This window comes from Falco naumanni, chromosome Z (genome assembly GCF_017639655.2).
Source record: "Falco naumanni isolate bFalNau1 chromosome Z, bFalNau1.pat, whole genome shotgun sequence".
In the NCBI taxonomy this organism is placed as follows: Eukaryota; Metazoa; Chordata; class Aves; order Falconiformes; family Falconidae; genus Falco; species Falco naumanni.
Genome location: NC_054080.1, coordinates 58498039 through 58518530, shown reverse-complemented (window position 1 = coordinate 58518530; position 20492 = coordinate 58498039). Strand labels below are relative to the sequence as shown.

The 20492-nt window shown below is 39.9% G+C and overlaps 1 protein-coding gene across 1 annotated transcript; it reads right to left on the bottom strand.

The window, feature by feature from the left end:
• Positions 1 to 11073: 11073 nt before the first annotated feature.
• UTP15 (UTP15 small subunit processome component) lies at positions 11074 to 20472 on the bottom strand. The gene is made up of 12 exons (XM_040579005.1): positions 20181 to 20472; positions 19698 to 19790; positions 19429 to 19613; positions 18866 to 19044; positions 17425 to 17550; positions 16669 to 16804; positions 15433 to 15517; positions 13003 to 13152; positions 12738 to 12839; positions 12406 to 12539; positions 11863 to 11921; positions 11074 to 11353 (listed from the first exon to the last, which is right to left on the bottom strand). The coding sequence occupies exons 1-12, from the start codon at positions 20268 to 20270 to the stop codon at positions 11148 to 11150; spliced, it is 1545 nt and encodes a 514-aa protein (XP_040434939.1). The 5' UTR covers positions 20271 to 20472; the 3' UTR covers positions 11074 to 11147.
• Between the last annotated feature and the right edge of the window lie 20 nt (positions 20473 to 20492).

The following is a 20492-nucleotide window of genomic DNA, read 5'->3' as shown; positions in this document are numbered from 1 at the left end:
GGATTTCAACTCCAAATTTTCCTAACTGAAGGAGTTACAGAAATAACTAGTTAAGAGTTGTGATTTAATTTACATAATTTCCAACACTATGTACTATTACTCTAAGACACTTACTTAGACCTCAGTTCAAGAGGAAACGACCTCTTGCATTTACATCAGGAAAACAAGGATTTAGGTAGGCTTTTTGTATGTGTTGGGGCTATGCATGCAGTATGACAAGCAAGTTTTGCTAGACCACATTCAAATATCAAAGGAAAAAAAACCCCACATATACTTCAGAGACTGTCTTTGGATCACACAGATCATCCTGGCATCACAATAATGACTGTTTCCCAGGACTTATGTCACTAAATAATGTTTACTCCGTTTTTCATGATGCAGAGAGCGTTTTCTGTTTGAATACACTGGCTATTAAAAACATCTTAAAGTGAAGAATCCATGATCTGCCAACTACTACCTTAATTAATAAGAACAGAAATGTTTAGATGAATGCTTAGCTTTTAACACACACATGCAAAAAATACTGTTACAAAATGCAAAGCATCATAGTGGCAGTGAGGTGGTTTCTTGACCTTACAAATATTACTATTTACTTAGTACATACTTACTATTGCTACTCCTACTCCTCTTCTTCTCAGCCACCCTGCCCTCTAAATGACACAGCTTGGAGAAATTTTTTGAAGTGAACTTCTGGAACTACAGTCTTCATAAATGCTTACTAAAATAAGGGAAATGCTGAAATAGTCCTTGCCTGAAAATCAAAGGTGGTGTTAGGAATCATGGTACAGTAAGCTTCGCAAAGCAAAGTAACTGTCATTGAAGACAAAAAAAAAAAAAAAAAAAAAAAAAAAGACAAGACACTTGAAGTCATCTTCCATCAGAATACATGATTATAGCTACAAACAGCTACATCGATAAGGATTAAAATCACAACTTACATTCAAATCTCTTTACAACAGTGTTTTGACATTTTCTACATGCCTTTTCCTTCATTTTAAAAGGGAAATGTAAATGAAGTATCAAAAACTATATGAGATGGTTTTGTTTCTTTAGTTTGCCCTGTTTTTCAAGTATAAAATGTGCGTGATCTTTGCTGAAATTTTGCTCTGTAGCTACGAAATTTGCATTTTAAATCATAAAATGCAGTATCCTGTGAACTCTGATACTTTTCCATAAAACCTCTGACTTCTTTGTTTTGCAGTATTTTGGTACTTTATGTCGCAGGCTCCAACCATGGAACGTCAGTGAAAAGTAGACTGTGGTTATCCAGAGCAAAATGAAAATGTTTCAACTCAGCATTACAACTGTAACTTTTGCACAAACCTGAGCTCAAGTAGGAACCCAAATCAAAATCACCTAATTGGCAAGATTTGCTTGTGCTACACAAGGATTGCTAGAGTCATTACAAACCCTTTTTGTTTGCTTCTAAATGCAGAGATGTGAAAAGGTCTGAGAACCGAGAACCGACAACAGCTATTTGCTGGCAATAGCAATGCCAAATTCACCTTCAAGATGGACTTCAGTATAGGGAGGTTGCTTTGTCTGACCAGAGTCAGAATGTTATTTCTTTGTTTGCTTGTTTTCTTTTAAGTAAGGGATGTCTCAAGCCTGCTTTAATGTGCTCAAAATCTTTCCTAACACAGCCCACTCCTTCACACTTAGTCAACTCCTGAGATTTCAAACCTAAGGCAGAAATCCTTGGCAGAAGGTTGAAAGATCAGAAAACATCAAGAAACCTATTCTGCATCAAAACTTCAGATTTTAAGTGTGTAGTGTTTTCATTTACTGTTGTGAACACATGAACTGATTCATATTGTCTCAACTCAAGAATTCCATCAGTGATAAAACGACAGTGACAACTCTGTAAGTAGGAACTTATTCCATTTGAGAAGGGATGGAGTAAGCACATACCTTGAGATGGTAATAGAACTGAAACAACTCACTTTTGACAGTTCATGCACTAAGTCATGGGGGAACTCAGCCTGGTACACACACAGCAAGAATATTTCCACCTTCTTTTATATCCATCTATTTCCCAGCACTTCCTGCCACATCAGTTATTCAGAAATTGTTTGCTTTATTCGTCACTTCAGTATTACACAGCATTGCTCATTGCCTTCACAGTTTGCTGTTTTCTCTGTGAAATTATTTATGGTTTGTATAGCACTGTTTTATCAACTGCCATTACCCGTGCATCTTCACAAGTAGTACCACTCAGCCCCTTCCAATAAAGGGTAGTGATGCACAATGCCAAAACAGCAACGTTAGTATTTTCTGCAACAAAAAAATAATTCAAATATCATATTTTATCTTATTTGGCAAGACAAGTTTATTTAAAATACATATATATTTACTACGCCAAGTAAACTTCAAAAACGTAACCCAAACTGTCTTATTTCTTACACTGATTGGCACCCTGGTGGGAGCAGTGATAAAGATGACCTGGATAGAAAGGGAAAAACACTGAACAGAAGATGTCTGCTGAAATACTTACCAAGAAAGTGCCTGCTGGCCGAGGAACTAGAGTATCCTGGAGGAGCACATCTTTGAAGTGCAGTTGGGCACCAAGAAACTGGAGAAATCCTGAGATATCCCTGATATGCACAAAACCAAGAAAATGTAACAGCAACTTATCATCTTCAAAGGTGAAAAATAGTCTGGAAAAATCAGGAAAAAATTCTGAGAAAGTAGGAATTGGTAAATGCCATTGGCTGTTCTAACTGAAAGATCAGGAAAATGGCCCGAAAAAATAAAAATTGATCCAAGAAAATAGAAAACATCATTATCTATTGTCTGTCTCATGTGATGGTGTCCTATGCCCCTTTATGTCTCTGCAATAAAAAAATTACTTGCCTTTTACCCAAAATGAAGCCTCTCTCTATGAGAACTTCCCATGCACACACCCTTTTCTATGAAATCTTCTAGACAGGTCGGACCCTCATGGGGACACACCTGGCTGCCTCCAAACTCTGTGATGCCGATCATCTTTGAACCAAGAACTTGTCCATTCTCGATTGGTCCCAATTCTGCGATCAGTTTATATGTGTGCAAATAAGTAATTAATCGTAAGTGTATGTGCTGCTTTACTAGTGGTAATTTTGTAATAGCCTGTAATACTGAAATATATACCTGCTTTGTTATTGATTGCCATTAATATTGATTGCTGTGACTGTTGAAATGTTTATTTGCTCTCCTGGTAGTAATTTTGTGGGAATTTGTAATAGGTTACCTACTTACTTTACTAATCATAAGCATACTTGCTTTCTTAGTGGCAGTTCATAGTGATATGTAAAACAGTAAAGAAACTTAGGAAATAAAGCCTCCATGTGCTTGGGTATTAAGGAATCCTGCAAATCCATCATTGTGATCTCTGTGCACCCACATATGACCCTTTAAGGTCATGAGACACCCCCAGGTTTCACTGATTGTTTGGGCTCTAGGTAAATGCTCCTTTTCATGTGGTCACTGAAAAGTTTTATTTGTAATGAGTCATGTCCTCATTCACCTGGAAAGTAGTCATTAAATTCTGTAAGAAAGTGAACATACATAATCTATAAGAAAGCCACCTAGCAGATGCTACTTATAACTTCATCACTGAAACTCTTAATTGGTTATCAAACAACAGGTGCAGCTAATAATGCTAAATAAGAGAGCAAGCACAGTCCATTCCCTAGTCCTGCTTGTCTTTCTGTATGCAGGTGTCAAAACTGCATTAAAATTACAAACTTCTGGTATTTTATAAACACTGATACAAACATGAGGTTGTAAAATGACTTTTCAAATGGTCACTCAACAGCCCTACATTACTTGAGAGCAAGCAAGTGTGCTTTATGACATAGTTATACAAGCTGCAGATGGGGATGGCAAACAAGGCTCCACTTAGGAAGGAGAAAAGTATATCCTGCTATTTTAATTACTGTTTTAATTTACACAGAAGACTGTAGTAAATTTTGTAACCATCTAAGAACAACTGTGTCTATTAAATTAAATTTCAGAAGCCTTCCATGACTGAGCACCGAGTCTTTAAACAGAACTAGTTCAGCTACAGTACAACAAAAACAACATGTCTAAGATGTAATAAGGAACAAAATGATTTTTAATCAGAAGTACAGAGAAAGCCAGCAATAGTAGCTGAAACCCGATACCTGATAAATTCAGATCGCCAAAAGCCAGAGCTAATCGTCATCTATTTTCACTTCATTTGACAGTGAAGGATATGCAGGGAAAAGCAGAATTGTGTATAACAGTTTCTTCATAAAAACAGCTTTAACATCTTTTTGTAAATTCAGATAGTGATGCCACAGACGTACCAGATTGTAAGTTCCCTTTCAGCTGGGTGTCCTGGTGTTGGCTGAGACAGAGTTAATTTTCTTCCTAGTAGCTGGTGCAGTGCAGTTTTAGATTTGGTGTGAGAATAACGTTGATAACTTACTGATATCTTTGGTTGTTGCTAAGTAGTGTTTATACTAAGTCAAGGGCTTTTCAGTGTCTCAGGCCCTACCAGCAGAAGGGCTGGAGGAGCACAGGAAACTGGGAGGGGGCACAGCTGACCTGAACTAGCCAAAAGGATATTTTGTACCATAGGACGTCCTGCTCAGCATATAAAGCTGGGAGAAGAAGATGGAAGGGGGGGGACATTTGGAGTGATGGCCTTGTCTGCCCAAGTAACCATTATGTGTGATGGAGCCCGGCTTTCCTGGGGATGGCCGAATGCCAGCCTGCCCGTGGGAAGTGGTGAGTGAATTCCTTGGTTTGTGCATGCAGCTTTTGCTTTACCTATTAAACTGTCTTTACCTCAACCCACAAGTTTTCTCACTTTCCACCTTTCAGTTCTCTCCCCTATCCCACCGGAGGGGAGCGAGCAAGTGGCTGTGTGGGCCTGAGTTGCTGGCTGGGTTAAACCACAACACTGAGGAAGCAGCATCATAATTCACAAAACAGCTGAGGTCTGGGAGCTCATCTAGCAGCCATCCTTCCCCTCCACTCCCACACATTCAGCTCCCTGAGCAGAAAGGCAAAGACAATTTAATAACCCCATGGTTACGTTAGCACTCCATTCCTTCTGCCAAATGAAAAGTGGAACTACTGACTCTCACCCACACTGGAGGGAGCATACTCTTTTTCTCAGTGTGTACTAGTGACGCTAACCCAAATCTGAGAATCACTCATGCGGAGAGGAACAAAATCAGCTGGGTGCAACTGCTGACATGACCACAGTTTGCCTTCTGAAGACCAGAAGAGGTCAGAACAACTTCCTAGAAAGAGCAAAAAAGCACACAAGGAAAGGATTTCTCCAGAACTCCATTCCAGACCTTGTGCTGGAATGTGCAGTTAGTTAAATTTGAGGGTTACATCTTCAGAGCCACAGTCTGACCACACCTTGTTTGTCTTCAGTAAGCCTTAGCAAGGTAATGGGGGTAACATCAGTTTTCTGAATCCAAATATAAGGTACATACACTCACAAGATGTGGTTACACTCAAACTACTGAGTTCTTTCATAGAATCACAGAATACCTCAGGTTGGAAGGGACCCACAAGGACCATCGAGTCCAACTCCCTGCTCCTTGCAGGACTACCTAAAACTAAACCGTATGACTAAGAGATGCTCCTTGAACTCTGACAGGCTTGGTGCTGTGACCACTTCCCTGGGGAGCCTGTTCCAGTGACCAACCGCCCTCTCAGTGAAGAACCTCTTCCTAATGTCCAATCTGACCTTCCCCTGACACAGTTTGTTCCATTTCCTTGTGTCCTATCGCTGGTCACCGGAGAGAGGGGATCAGCACCTCCCCTGCAGCTGCACCCCTTGAGGAAGTTGCAATCTGCAATGAGGCCACCCCTCAGCCTTCTCTTCTCCAAGCTGAGCAAACCAAGTGACCTCAGCTGCTCCTCACAAGTCTTGCCCTTGAGGCTTTTCACCATCTTGGTCACCATCTTCTCAACACACTCTAATAGTTTGGTGTCCTTATATCAAGGTGCCCAAAACTGCACCCAGTGCTCAAGGTGGGGCTGCACCAGTGCAGCACAGACTGGGACAGTCAGCTCCCTTGACCAGGCAACTCTGCTGTGCTTGATGCACCCCAGGACATGATTGGCCCTTCTGGATGCCAGGTCACACTGTTGACTCATACTTAAGTTGCCATCAACCCAAACTTCCAGGTGTCTTTCTGCAGAGCTGCTCTCCAGCTTCTCATCCTCCAGTCTGTATGTATAACCAGGATTGCCACATTCCAGGTGGAGAATTTGACACTTTTGTTAAATTTCATACAGGTGGTGACTGCCCAGCTCTCTGGTACACCCAGATCTCTCTGTAAGATCTCTCCCTACCCTTGAGGGAGCCCACAACTCCTCCTAGTTTATTACCATCAGCAAACTTGCTTAACATACATTCAATTCCTGTGTTCAGATCGTTTATAAAAACATTGATGAGAATGGGCTCTAAAATCGAGCCCTGGGAAATACAAGTGGTGACTGGCGTGGTGTAACTCCTTTTACTTTTAACTCTTTGAGCCTGACCCATCAGGCTCACCCCAGTTGCTCACCCACTGCACTACAGACTCATCTAGCTTTGTGCTGGATAGGTTATCCAGAAGGATACTGTGAGAAATAGTACCACCAGAAGCTTTGCTAAAATCCAAAAATAATGCATCTATGGGCTTCCCTTGCTCAACTAGATGGGTAACCTTGTCATAAAAGGAAATTAAGTTGGTTAAGCAGGACTTGAACCCATGCTGCCTATGACCAATGACTGCGTTGTATCTCGAGTGTTTTTCAATACCTCCCAGAATAACCTTCTCCATAATTTTACCAGACACCGAAGTGAGACTGATAGGCCTGTTATTAGCAGGGTCTTCCTTCTTTCCCTTGAAAACTGGGACATTTGCCAGCTTCCAGCTGACTGGGACTTCTCCAGGCTCCCAAGACTGATGAAAACTAATGGAGAGATGTCCTGCAATGACATCCGCCAGCTCTTCCAGTACTTTCGGATGAATCTCGTATGGCCCCATAGAATTATGTGAATCCAGCTGGAGCAGCAACTCTCAAACAAGTTCAGGGTAGGCCAGGAGTTTATCACACACACACACCAGTCAGCAACACAGGGCTCTGGGCGTCCTGGGACCCATCATCAGTGTTGAAGGGAGCTGAAGGCATTAAACATGCCTGCTTTGTCTACATCTCTATTTGTGAGGTGATGAACCTCATCAAGCAATAGACCGATGTTCTCTCTGATTCACCTTCTCATCAGCCTGTTTCAGTTCCTCATTTTTGAAACACTCCACACAGCTCAATCATAATGTTAGACCATAAAAATACTTCAGTATTTTCTATTTTCTCATCATTAGTTACTCAGCTTTGAACAACTTGAGCAATACAACTCAGTAAAATGTAGCAGCATGGTTGTCAAAGCCTATCTGTTGAAATAAAAAGGTATTTACCCTCAAGAAGTTAGAACGTGTAATTGATCTAGCAATAAAAGTTTCAATCATTAGCAGAATGAGTCCAGGGAAAAGAGATCAGTGTCTTTCCAGAGAAATGTTCAGTTGAAGGCTTGATAAAATCAACCAAGTGACCAACCAGCTCATCTCTCCCTTTCTCCCATGTAATTCAGGTGGGTGAACACAGGACAGAGGAGTGCTGAATTTGCTGTTCTTTCTGAAACCCAGTCTATTGCTGGCTGCGCTCAGTTAGAGAAGCCTCTTCTCTTGCAACTCTCCATTCTAACCCTGGTCCTGAGCTGTGACAGTATTCAGGGCTAGGGGGTATTCCCTCTTTCCAGTAAACAGCTGCAAGACAAAAAATCCTATGAAAAAGATGTCAGAAAAGTAACCAACGTGCTTTTTGTCTGTAAATATTTGCTCTTTGAAAAGATAATTTTTAACTATATTTCAAAGACAAATCAACCCAGTAATTCCCAAATGACCTAGAAGTCAAGGAAGATGCTATGTGCAATAAATCCCCACTTTTTTGCATAAGCAGAATATATAAAGAATATCCTTTCCCCAAGCAGAATACCCAGCGTTACATCCCCTTCAACCCAATGCACAATTAACTATTTTAATATGTTATTTACTATTAAATATTTCAGTTCATGACAGTCCACCTTAATACTTAAAAATATTAGATTCTGGGGCATAAGGTAATGCACGACTAGAAAAATAATTAATTTTCATTTAAACAAATACGATTTTTACCAGTAAAACAAAAGTATGCATTCCTGGCACTGCAGTAATGCATTTTAAACATTCACCAGCACAGAGAGACCACTGCCAACTGTTACCTGAAGGAACTTCTTTTCCTACTATTTTTTTCAACCAGCAGCCTATTAAAAAGCCAGAATTTTAAGTTTTATATTATGATTAAATAAAACCAGAACATGAACAACAGGCACCACAGTGGTAATGACAGCATCTTACACTGGCTGCTCTGCAACTTAATTATGTAGGTACTGAAGAAAAATCTGCATGTTCGAAAAAAAATCTTACTAAATGGAAAAAAATATAAGTATTAATTTTCATAACAGACAAGACCAGAGACACAAAGAACTGACAAGTTTAGCAAGCAGACTGGGTGTCATGTAACAAATACTAGCTTTCAACACAGAAGTAATGAATCCAGTAGAATTTGTAATACAATTGGCTGCTTTTAGTCAAGTGGCAGAAAATCAGTTAGCCAGTCAGATAAAAGTCTTCAAAATTTCATTTTAGTAGTCTTGTTAGAAATTAAGATCTTAAATAGCATTTGTTTTCCATGGTTTAATCAGGTTTCCATTTGTGTAGATGGTATCTTACACCTGCTTCCAGCTCTGCCTCGGCAAACTCACTTGGTACAATAGCATGAGTGGTAAACATCATAATAAATCAAATTACCATAAGATCATAGAATCATAGAATGGTTTGGGTTGGAAGGGACCTTTAAAGGTTATTTAGTCCAATCCCCCTGCCACGGGCAGGAACATCTTCAACTAGATCAGGTTGCTCAGAGTCCCTTCCAACCTGACAGTGAATGTTTCCAGGGATGGGGCATCGACCACCTCTCTGGGCAACCTCTTCCAGTGTCCCACCACCCTCATCTTAAAAAATTTCTTCCTTGCATTTAGTCTGAGCCTACCCTCTTTTAGTTTAAAACTGTGACCCCTTGTCCTATCACAATAGGCCCTACTAAATGTCTGCCCCATTTTTCTTATAAACCCCCTTTAAGTATTGAAAGGCTGCAATAAAAGTCTCCCCAGACCCTTTTCTCCAGGCTGAACAACCCCAACTCCCTCAGCCTTTCCTCACAGGAGAGGTGTTCCACTCCTCTGACTATTTTTGTGGCCCTTTTCTGGACTTGCTCCACCAGGTCCGTGTCCTCCTTCTACTGAGGGCTTCACAGCTGGATGCAGTACTCTAGGTGGGATCCCACCAGACTGGAGCAGAGGGAAAGAATCCCCTCCATTGACCTACTGGCCACGTCTCTTTTGATGCAGCCCACGACGCGGCTGCCTTTCTGGGCTGTGAGTGAACATTGGCTTTTGGAGGGTATCGTATCCAGCTTTTCACCCACCAGTATATCCCTAAATTCTTCTCCACAGAGCTGCTCTCCCTTTGTCCCCCAGCCTGTACTATGAATACATTTCACGTTAAGGTCAGTGGTTCTGAAGCAATGGAACACTAGATTGCCAAGACAAATGTCCACCTTCAAGCACTACTGAAAGCTTATGGAATAAGAAGGCTCTAGGAACAGCCTTCCCCCCAACAGAAAACTCATTTTGTGTGAGGTCTCCCAAAAGATACTGCCTGATTAAGTCATGCAACTAAAAGTAGCACATAGATTTCCTAGCAGACACAAGGAAGTTCAGGTCTATTAGCAGAAATGCAATAAAAATAGTGAAGTAAGGAGCAAGGATACTAAAACTTTAAGGTTTCTATGAACATGGTCTTCATTATGATCTATTATCATCCTAAGTCTTCAAAACCAACAAATCCCCAAAGCCAGGAAAATGTATTGCTCACATGGTAATTTAAGAGCAGACCTCTTACACTGCTCCACACTTTTCAGTAAAGTTTGTTAGGATTTTAGGTAGAACTTGCAAAATTGTTCAAGTTATTTCTACCACTGATACCCATCTTTCATGGCCACACTTAGGCAAATTACTTTTGTGGGACATTCATATTGTATTTCAAATAATTTCCAGACCTGGGGGAAAATGCAAGTCACAGGAAACAGATCAAGGACAAAGTTCTACCCTACCGTCATCCACAGATGTTGAGCAGCCTTTGGCACACTCATCTTTCCAAAGTATACCATCCTCCACCAGCACTGCTTGAAGTTAAAATAAATCATTACCTCTGCATTCAAATACACACTGATAACAACGTAGACTCAAATTGCATCTACTGTATGTACATTTAAAGTGATAGAATTACACAAAAATTGAGTTCTTGTATTCAGCTAAGGATTTCCTCACTGTGTTTAGTTTACTTATTCACTACATGAAATTTTCATTCATTTCCCTTTAGAAATAAGAATTACCTATTTTCTAGAGGATTATAATTTATAAATACATATGCACTATTTAAAAAATGAAACTAGTATTTTTCAATATACATAAGCATGCACTTATTTTCTTGAGTACTTTTGCTGTTTCCTATGAATTCATGGAAGTCTGAAGTGGAAATGAAGCAGGCAGACAAAACACAATGTAGGCAAATTTTATCAAATTCACATATAGCTTTATTCCTATATTCAAGTATGTGAGATGGGGTATTAACCTTAAATAAGGACAACATCAAATTAGAATTAGACAAACATCAATTATTTTCTGCTCAATAAAAATCAAAGTGTTGACTGATTGCCTAAATCAAATAATGACTTAGTACTGAATGCATAAAACACTCTTTAAAAGCTACATAACTTTAGAATAAAACTTTAAAATCCTGTATTTTGAAAAATATTTCACTTAAGATCTTGAAAATGTTCTCGTTTCTCTGTCTTTAGTAATTAATCCTACTCAGAAACACAGTTTGGAAGACAGAACTTCAACACAAGGAGTTTATTTTCTAAGTCGCTATCATAAAAAATTACCAGGAGAACAAGTTACATATTTCAAGTCCGCTTTATTTTTGTGATAATTTGTTGTGATGGTTGTCAGTCAATTATTCCTACTTGTTTCAATAACCTCTGTTAAGACCATTACTTTTGTTCTCTTCTAGACAAGTAGCTGTTTTCTGAGTAAAAGTAGCAAACAGTGTATCCATCATTCCCAAAACTTCTAGTAGCTCTTCTTGATAGTCAATCTCTTTTCCTATGGCTTCCTGAAGTTTCAAGAATTGTCTATCAACAATCGCTGACTGCCCAACCACAGGCTGATAAATGTCTGTAAAGAAAAAGTCATTTAAGAATCCGCATGACTACAAAAATGTGAAGACTGTATTAGCTAGTTAGAGATGCATTTAAGGAGTCTTGCGCAAGTCCAACATTGTGGACAAATAAGACATCTTTAATAGTGTTCTGAAAACAGTTTTAATTATGTATGTACTCACACTAACAGTTAAAAAGTTAAACTAACAGAAACAGAAGTTTTTACAACCTCAAATACTATTTTTACCTCTCTGGAGAAGTGGAAGTCACTTGTACTGTAGAAGTATAGAAACAAGAAGTGTCAAAGATGCTTAGGAGACCATGACGAGCTTCCTGCAGCCACTGCGTATCAGATACTGACTGCGATCAGTTATTTAGCAGTAACTTTTTGAATCATTCTTTTGACACTTGAGTTCATACTTATAAACAAATCCATAAAGGTTTGGTTTCCTAAAAATGTGACATTTTTACATTGATTCCAAGCTAGCTACAGGGCTTTCAGAATCTTGTGTGTGTTGTACTTACCAGTGATCATATCTGCCACAGTCACCAGTACAGAAGTAAATCTAGGCTCAATCACACGCCTGCAAAATTAGAAGACATCCCAATTTTACTGGTTTTGCCAGCCACATTCCTCCCACCAACAAGCAGCTTTCTCATACAGGCATACAGACAACTTTTTCTTCATCATGGGACAGGAGTCAGAAATGCAAGTAAAAAAAAAAACTACATATGTGGCATTTACCATCCTCCTTTCAGGAAGGCAGTGAGAGTTGGAGGACTGACAAACAACTCACATATTTTCTGTCTCTTCGATGAAACTCGAGTCTTCATATAACAAGACTAAGAACGTCTGGCAAAGAAGTAAAAGATACTCTCTCATACTATCAGCAAAACTGTTTTGTGCTAACAGGTAAACTATTTCAGTACTATCCCAGATCCTGGTACCAGAAAACAGAAGGCATATGAGATTTCAAGAGTACCACTATTCCACCCATGACCTGTTGAGACTCTGTGGCAAAAGAAATACAGGTCTCAAAATAGTCAGAACTCAGGTTAAAATAATACCTTGCCACAAAGGTAAGAAGGAGATTAATTTGCTTCTCATCTCGGCCTGCAAGCGCACTCCTCAGTGTTCCTCTGCGATGCAGTTCCTGCATGACTGCAACAGTAACTTCAGGAGTATAAAGCCTGATGGGTGGCTGGAGATAAACAAGAAGAGTTTAGTACCAAAGCAACATCTTTACACACAAAACAGGGCTAATATCAGCAAAACCAAAAAGGAATGCATGCAAGTTTGATTCCTTTCTAGTCATACACTGAAATAAAACCAGTTTGACATACAGAAAAAATCCACATGAGATGACAGCACAACTCTGAGACAAAAACCAATGCCTTACCTCCAGTACTGCATCAAGGGCCTTGGAAGACTGAAAGCTCTTCAGCAGCTTGTCATATTTCCTCAAAACACGTTTTACAGGTTTACTGACACAAAAATCTTCCTAGAATTGAAAGACGAGTTCAGAATAAGACACATACACACATGATGGATTAGATGTATTACCATATCTTCCCTCCCTTCCCTGTCTTCGACTTAGCACGCTCAAAAAAAAACCATAACTTTTTGAGCAGTACTTCAATATACATTTTCTTACGACCCCATACCTGTTTTGGCATGTAACTTCTTCCTTTCACATAGGTTCTATATGCTGGTTGTCTTTTCTTTTGAGACTTTTCTTTCCTCTCTTCAGGTTTTCTGTGTTTAACATTTAGTACCCCATTGGTCATACCCACAACTATGGTTTCATCTTCAGGCTGAAATGAAGAAATCACAGTTAGGAACATAGTCTTTTATTTGATGATGCAGGCTCTACCATGCAGATTTTAAGTTTTTATGCTTCATGATAAAGTACCATGAAGAATATCTAATCACAGTATCATAGTAACTTAAGTTGGAAGGCACCTCAACGAAGTCCTGTGCTCAAATACCTTGTTCAAAACAGGGACAACTTCAAGGCTATGACTGTAAGCAACACTATCCATCTAATAAACCTTCAACAAATACCTAGAGGGACTACAGCCTGAGTAGTGAATCAAGCTCAAATATGCATTAACATCTTCGTGTAAGTATAATCTGTGACAGTTTTTTTCAACGGTGTACAGCTGCCCTTGTCTATTACATGCCATAGATCAGACATTAACATCACCGGTAAGAAAGCTATCATAGAACAGCAGAATTTTGAGAAACAAGTGAAAGTTGTTCAAAATACTAGTCACTGGTAAATTTCACCTACATAACAAAGGTTGCATGTATTTGATGCTAAAGATTATAATTTTAGATGATTCACTGGAGAAAAACACTGATCTGCTACTATTAACAGATAACTCTATGAAAACATTAAATGTTGGCTGAATACTCAACTGCTGGTGAGAAGAAAAAGAAAACTAAAAAGCGTTAGGAATTACTTCAGAAGAAATAAAAACTAGAAAGTCACTATGCCACTGAATAAATCCATTGTTTACCCACATCTTAAATCCTATGCGAGTCACTGTCAAAAAACAGTAGCAGTTTCAGAATAAAAGTATAAAAAAAAACCCAAGGAGAATAAAAGATTGGCTTGATTTGAGACAGAACTCTTCAATATGGGAAAAAAAAAAGACAACTGAGGAGGGATACGATAAAAAGCCTGCAGAATTATGACAAGTATGGATGGAGATCAGTTGGTCAACGTCTCATTTAGGGGCATCAAATGAAGCTAATGAAGGTTCAAATGAAAAAAAGGAGGCAATTCTTTGCTCAAGTAGCACAAAAGTGGAACTCCTTGTCAAGGAATCTAATGAGGTTTAAAAGTTTGTCCAAGCTCAAGGGAGACTGGGCAGGTTTATGTAAAAGAAATACTTTGAGATACACAGGAATTACACTCTGATGAGCTAATTTCTCATCTGAAAATTAGCCTGGAGGTTGGGAGAGTATCAGGAAACTTATCATACACACTTGCCCTGGTTTTAGTTTTCTATACAAATCTACTTCTGGCTACAGCTGAAAGCAGCACCTGGAATTAGACCAGCCTTTGGTCTGACCCAGTTGAGCCAGTCTTATGTTCTCATGTGACCATTTAAAATTCAAGTGTTTTAGTCAATAGGAAACAAAATATTTTGTTTCAAAAGATACACACACAGCTTTAGAGATGCCATACTACAGGTACTGCACATTTTGCAGCTGCTTGCTGTAGAGGCTTCAACAGTACAGGGTTTTTTTAGTTCTGTTCCCTTCACTTAAACTCAAATAATTCCAAATTCATTTAGCTCTAGCTCCCTAAGGAACAAGAGAGGAAATGAAGAAAGGAAGACAACCCTTCACATACACGTTCCCCTAGGCTCCAGAAAAGCAGAACAATAGTAAAGTAGCAAATGTATTAAAGATCCCTCACAGTCCCTTTCACATGTCCTTCAGAGACTACGAAAAAGGGTAACTACATGATGACAGCATTGTTTTAAAAATGGAGATGCTAGCCTCCAAATTTCTGGCCAGCAGGTCACTTTCCCATTGAAACTCAAAATGTTTTGAAGAAATGAGAATCTTGGTTTTCTGTTTCCAGGACAGTAAGATGCATGCCTTGGCAAACAAGTTTGTTTATCCTCATACCTCATGTCCTCTCCTCTTTTCCTCCTCAGACCAACCTGACACAACCTTTTACGACAAATTCACCCTATTCTAAATTTCTCAACAAATTAACTACTTACTTTCTTTTATCACTACCACACAAGAGGACTCACAAGGTTTCTTAAAGGCAAAAGATGACTATAATCTTAGTCAAACGACTTCCCTCTACGCTGAACACTTCCCCTATGATAAATACTGTCTTTGATAAATGCAGTTTTGTACAGATCTGATCAAGTAACATCTGGTATCTGAAAGTATTATGTTTAAAACCTTAATGCATTTTTTACTCAGGAGGAATATATTCAGTCACCTCACTTTGCATGTACAGCATTCTGAAACACCCAACAGCAATGAAAGCAAAAATTAATTACTCCAGTGACTTAAAATGTATCAGTAATTACCCTGCCTAGAAAAACATCTAATACACTTACCGACAATGCAAGACTGAGGATAGATGTTGCATAGTTAAAGCTGTGGACTACTTTGTAGGAAGTAGTACTGTAAATCTTCACATGCCTATAGAAAAAAGTAATGATTAAAACCTCATTACTAATGCCTTGTTGTTGACACTTTACAGGAATTTCATCACACTCAACTTCTATAGATCATTAAAGGAAACTGAGTATTTATTTATACAAAGCATTCTTCAGACTACCACTGAGTTTCTTAGCTATTACCTCTCCTGCAACAAAAAAGTTCCGTTAAAAGATACACAAAAGTCAAGAAAGGATTACCCCCATCCAAGAAAGATGAAAATGGGGCAAAGGCAGAAGAAGAAATTGAAAGCAGATGTAGTGACTATCTGACTTCAGCAATGCTTATTATGAATTACTAAGACAGCATTTCTTCAAATTTGTTCTTAAATTTTAAATGTAAGATCTAATGGCAATGTCTGGAAGTAAATCCATAGATATTCTCACACATGGCTGCTCTTTAATGATTTCGTCGAAGGCAGGAAATATTAAACAAATGGGAAAACAAAACATTATCTTACAACAAGTATGAACTTCAGTGTTGTGAGCACTGAATGACAGCTGCACAGCTAGTGTGATCCTTCAGCTTATGCTTTGTAATCATAAAGTCTGAGGAAGCCTAGGAAGTACAGGAGGGAGGAAGAAAACAGACCACTCTCATTTCAGACCACTTTGTATTTCTGATGTTTCAGACACAACAGATTGAGTACTAGTACTCGGCAACTCAACCCAAACAAATGAACAAAAAAAGCACAGAGGACATATTTCACCTGTGCACCTTGGGTGCAAAAAGCAACAGCACAGAGACACAAAACCCAGGCTCTTTAAAGGTGAATACTAATACACTTTCAGTTATTTAAACTGTATTAAAGTAAAGTTAAAACTAGGTACTTCACAGAGACTGAAAAGGTCAGTTTAGAGATCCAGAAAAGTGAATTCTTATTCAGAAGTTCGCCATATATGCATCCTCAAACAGCACAGGCAACCCTTACTAACGTTCAGGCTAATATGAGAAGGTTCATGTGTATTGCAGTATGTACCTTGGCCCAAAGGCATATTTTCAACTTATACCTCTAACAGCTGAAAGTGTTTTAAGTGCAAAAAACATGCACAGATTCACACATGTAAAATAACTTTCAAAGGCAAAAAGTCTTAAAGAATTTAAATCACAACATAGACACAAAATATACTAACCTGTCCAGGGATCCTGACAATAACCTTTGCCCAGAGCTGGTAAGGCATAAACAAGTTACAGTTTTATGGTGATTTTTAAGTGAAACTAGCAACTGTCCGCCTTTTAGCACATCCCAAACTTTGACGTATCGACCTCCTGTGAGAAGGAAGCACACAAAACTGTTTGACACACATACACATTTACACTTCTCTGGAAAAGTTTTCACATAGCAGTACAGTGCCTCCTTTGTATCACCTTTCTGAACCTATTCACCATCCCATCCATTGTGACTATCTCCTGGGACAAGACATGTTACAAGCCTGCTCTAATTTTTTAGGTCATTCTGCAGGCACAGCCGAACAATTCAACATACTCATTACCAAAAGAAAAATATCTAGATACCCTGGGTTACAGGTTTTCTGATGCAATGGCAAGAAGAAACAAAAAAACTTGTCATCATTAAAAAGGAGATACAGTCCCATCTTTCCAAAACTTCTTAAGTATGTTCATTCCTTCACTTTAGCACTGGGCTAATTAAAGTCTGTATCTTGTAATTAAGAATTATTTTATTGGAGTTTTTTTTGGACCAACTACAAGAAAATCAGATCAGAGACAAAAGGGCATTTACCTTCACCCTCCACACCAACACAGATTCCTAAAGATGATCTTTGAGAAATCCACCTGTTGCATCACTTACCACTTCATTACCGAAAGAAAACACACAAGTATTCCTCAAATTAGGGCCACAGAAAATAAACTCGATTTCACTGAAGTACCTGCAGATACTAGAAGCCCACCAGAAGGAAACAGAAGCACACTCTCCACAGGCTGACCATGTTCTATTGTCATGACACTACGTTTTGTTCGTGCATCAAACAGTTTCACAGTGTGATCATAGGAACCTGCAAACAACACCATAAATAGCTTCAGTTACATAATCTCAATTATTTCAGCAACTAAAACAGCTACATCCTATAATCTGAAGTAGCTCCTGCCAAACAGAAACAAAATTGAAAGCTTAGAAAACCCTGTGGTTTACCTTGGTTAATTTGCAGCCTTCAAGCAATACAAGTCTTCTAATTCTACCCTAGCAACACGTCAGGCCTTAAAAGTAATTTAAGTCTGGATTTTATTTCCCTTCCAGTAATCAAGTATATTTATAACAATAATCATCACGCAACCTGAAGAAACCTAGCCTCTTGTGCCTCCTAAAGTAAGGAATACTTTTTTACACAGCAATTTACCACAGGTTAATAGAAAGCTACTGCTAGGAAAATCAAAAGCTACTGGTTTCAAGTAACTCCTCACAAAACCTTTCATTTTTAAGTCTGCCAGTTCTGGTCTACACAAACTACAATAGTACTACTGTCCTCCTCCAAAACCGCTTAAAACAATTCAGTCAATCCCAACTAAAGGATGCATTCACAGTATTTTCTTAAAACTTTCACAGCCCAGTCAGAACAGTCCCATTAACCTTAACAGGCTAAAGCAGTACTGTAGAAGAATGGCTGCAGAAGCGCGGCCTTAGAATCTCTGAAGATCTGCACAATCCAGGCCTGGTATTAGGATAGGCCTGTAATCAGAACTGTACTGAAGTTGCTGTGCTGAAGTTAACAAGAAAGGTGGCCTTGAGCTATTCTTGAGTCCTGAGACCAAGTAATTATGTTGTGCCAACAGGCCGTGGCTGTAACAAGCTACAGCTGCTGGGAAAGCAGGTGCAGGGCCAAGAAAGATGGGGACCGGTCTGGGAAAATAGGGAGTAACAAACTGCAAGGCTGAAGCACAGCAACACAATTAGCTACATGGATAGAATGCTCATTTTAGTCATGATAATTAGGGGTGTGAGAACCACGCTTGTTTAGAGACTACTAACCAATTATATTTCTGCTTTACGAATATGCATGTGTATCGATTCTATGTAAGTAGTGTTAGAAACTAATAAAGTTGAGCAAGATGCATAACTCATATTGAGCGTCTTCTTGACTCTGGCGAACCCTTCTTCCAACACAGTAAGATGTTAAAAATTAGTTCATTCAGATCTTCTCTACAAACAGCAGTGTCAAACTTAAAAAGCACGCAAAAAGGAAACAAAGCAGGAATACAGGTCCTTCATATTTAAAATAAAATAAACAAGATCCTACTGTATCAAAAACTATCTTCCTGCATTTTTCTTCAATTCAATCCAGAAGAAGCATATATAAAAAAATTGATTCAAACCTGTTATAAAGACATCTGCGTTCACTTTACTTGCACAGCCGCATCTCACATAGTCAGTGTGTTCACTGTAAGAGACGATGTCTGTACCACTTGGAATATCCCACAGATATGATGCATAATCATCACCACCAGAAAATATTCGGTATTTATCAGACAGGAAGCCCACTACATGAACAGGTCTAGAAACCAAAGCCCACAATATCCAAAGTTAAATTATATACTTGTTTCCAGAAGAATTAGTCTGTATGAAGAGCTTATTAAAGTATTCTCATCAACTTAAAAGTCAAAGCATTTACTGTTGGAATTTACAAAGCCTCTCTTTAGAGATTAAAAACACTTTAGTTTTTGTATTTCCAGCTAGAAAACGGTCATGCTGACCAATGCTTTATCTAGGCACTGATATGATCAGCCTTAAAGTTTTTACAGGTCTACTAGAAGCTCATTCAAAAGCTGTAATTTCTGCTGGGATCAGTATTATACAGATTTTCAGCAACAGGCAAAGCAGATTATGTAAATACACCAAACATGCTTATGCACACAAAGGAAAAATAACACTGTCTTACTTAGTATGACCATCAAACTGTCTCAGTGGTGCTCTTCCACTAACGTCAAAGAGGGGAATGCTACCTTCCTCGCTGCCAGCAACAAGCAGATTGCCATCATCTCTGTACGTGGCACAGTAAGCAGCATCTTTGAAGCGAGAAAATGTTTTCATTGGCTCCTGAGAGTAACGACCGTAAATGTGGATCTAGCAAAACAAGAAGCCGTTAAGTTTGCTCATATGACACCAACTGAAGGACAAGAAGATAAAAACCTCAGAAAAACCACTTACCCTTGAGGAGGCTGTGACAGCGTAGTTATATGGAGGAACTGGGGAGAAGTCAATCTTATTTATCGCACCAAACTCCTTTATCTGAACAGGTGTCTAAAACAATTGCGATAAAGATCATTAAATGCCCATAAGCACCATCGAAAAATGAAAAAGGCAAAACAAAACCTATCCTTCCTACAGAAAGCTCCACTCAGAACCGAATCACGTTCCATTCATGCACTACAAGTGCCCCACTAACCGTGTGTTCTGAGGAAATGAAACACCTCGCTCGCTCACGCGTGTTTCAGAACGCTCTGAGCAGCTGCACGAAAGCGGATAACACGATACCCTTCAGCCGGTACCTGCGCCTGCCGGGCCCAGGCGGGGCGCCCAGAGGCCTACTCCCGGCCCGCTGCTACAGCGCCGCTTCCCACCCAGCGCCGCCGAGCAGGCGCGGACGGGCGCGCAGAGGCCGCCCCCAGCGCCCCGCGGGCTGCTGCCTACCTTGTAGCCCCGCCAGTACACCGTGTCCTGCGTGATCCGCTCCCCGAGCCTGGGGACCGCGGGGACCGCCACCGCCTTGTACGTGGCCATGGCTGCGGAGGAGCGGGTGGCGCCGGGCGGGGCGAAAGCCTGCGCGGCTCCTCCTCAGGCAGCGGCGGCCGCCGCGTTACACCCCGGCCTGGCCCGGCGGGTGCCCCACCAGGAGGAGCTCGGTGTGGGCGCCGCAAGGAACGAGGGCCACGCCGCGCCCCGCCGCCTGCGCCGCTATGGCGAGCCCCAGGCCAGCCGCGCAGGCAGCCAACACGTGTGGGC

Coding starts and splice junctions, on each gene's coding strand:
- UTP15 (XM_040579005.1), bottom strand. CDS start 20,270: ATGGCCACGTACAAGGCGGTGGCGGTCCCCGCGGTCCCCAGGCTCGGG. Junction 19,614..19,697: donor CTGTCACAGCCTCCTCAAGG/GTAAGTGGTTTT, acceptor TTGTTTTGCTAG/ATCCACATTTACGGTCGTTA. Junction 17,551..18,865: donor CGCAGATGTCTTTATAACAG/GTTTGAATCAAT, acceptor TGTTGTTTGCAG/GTTCCTATGATCACACTGTG.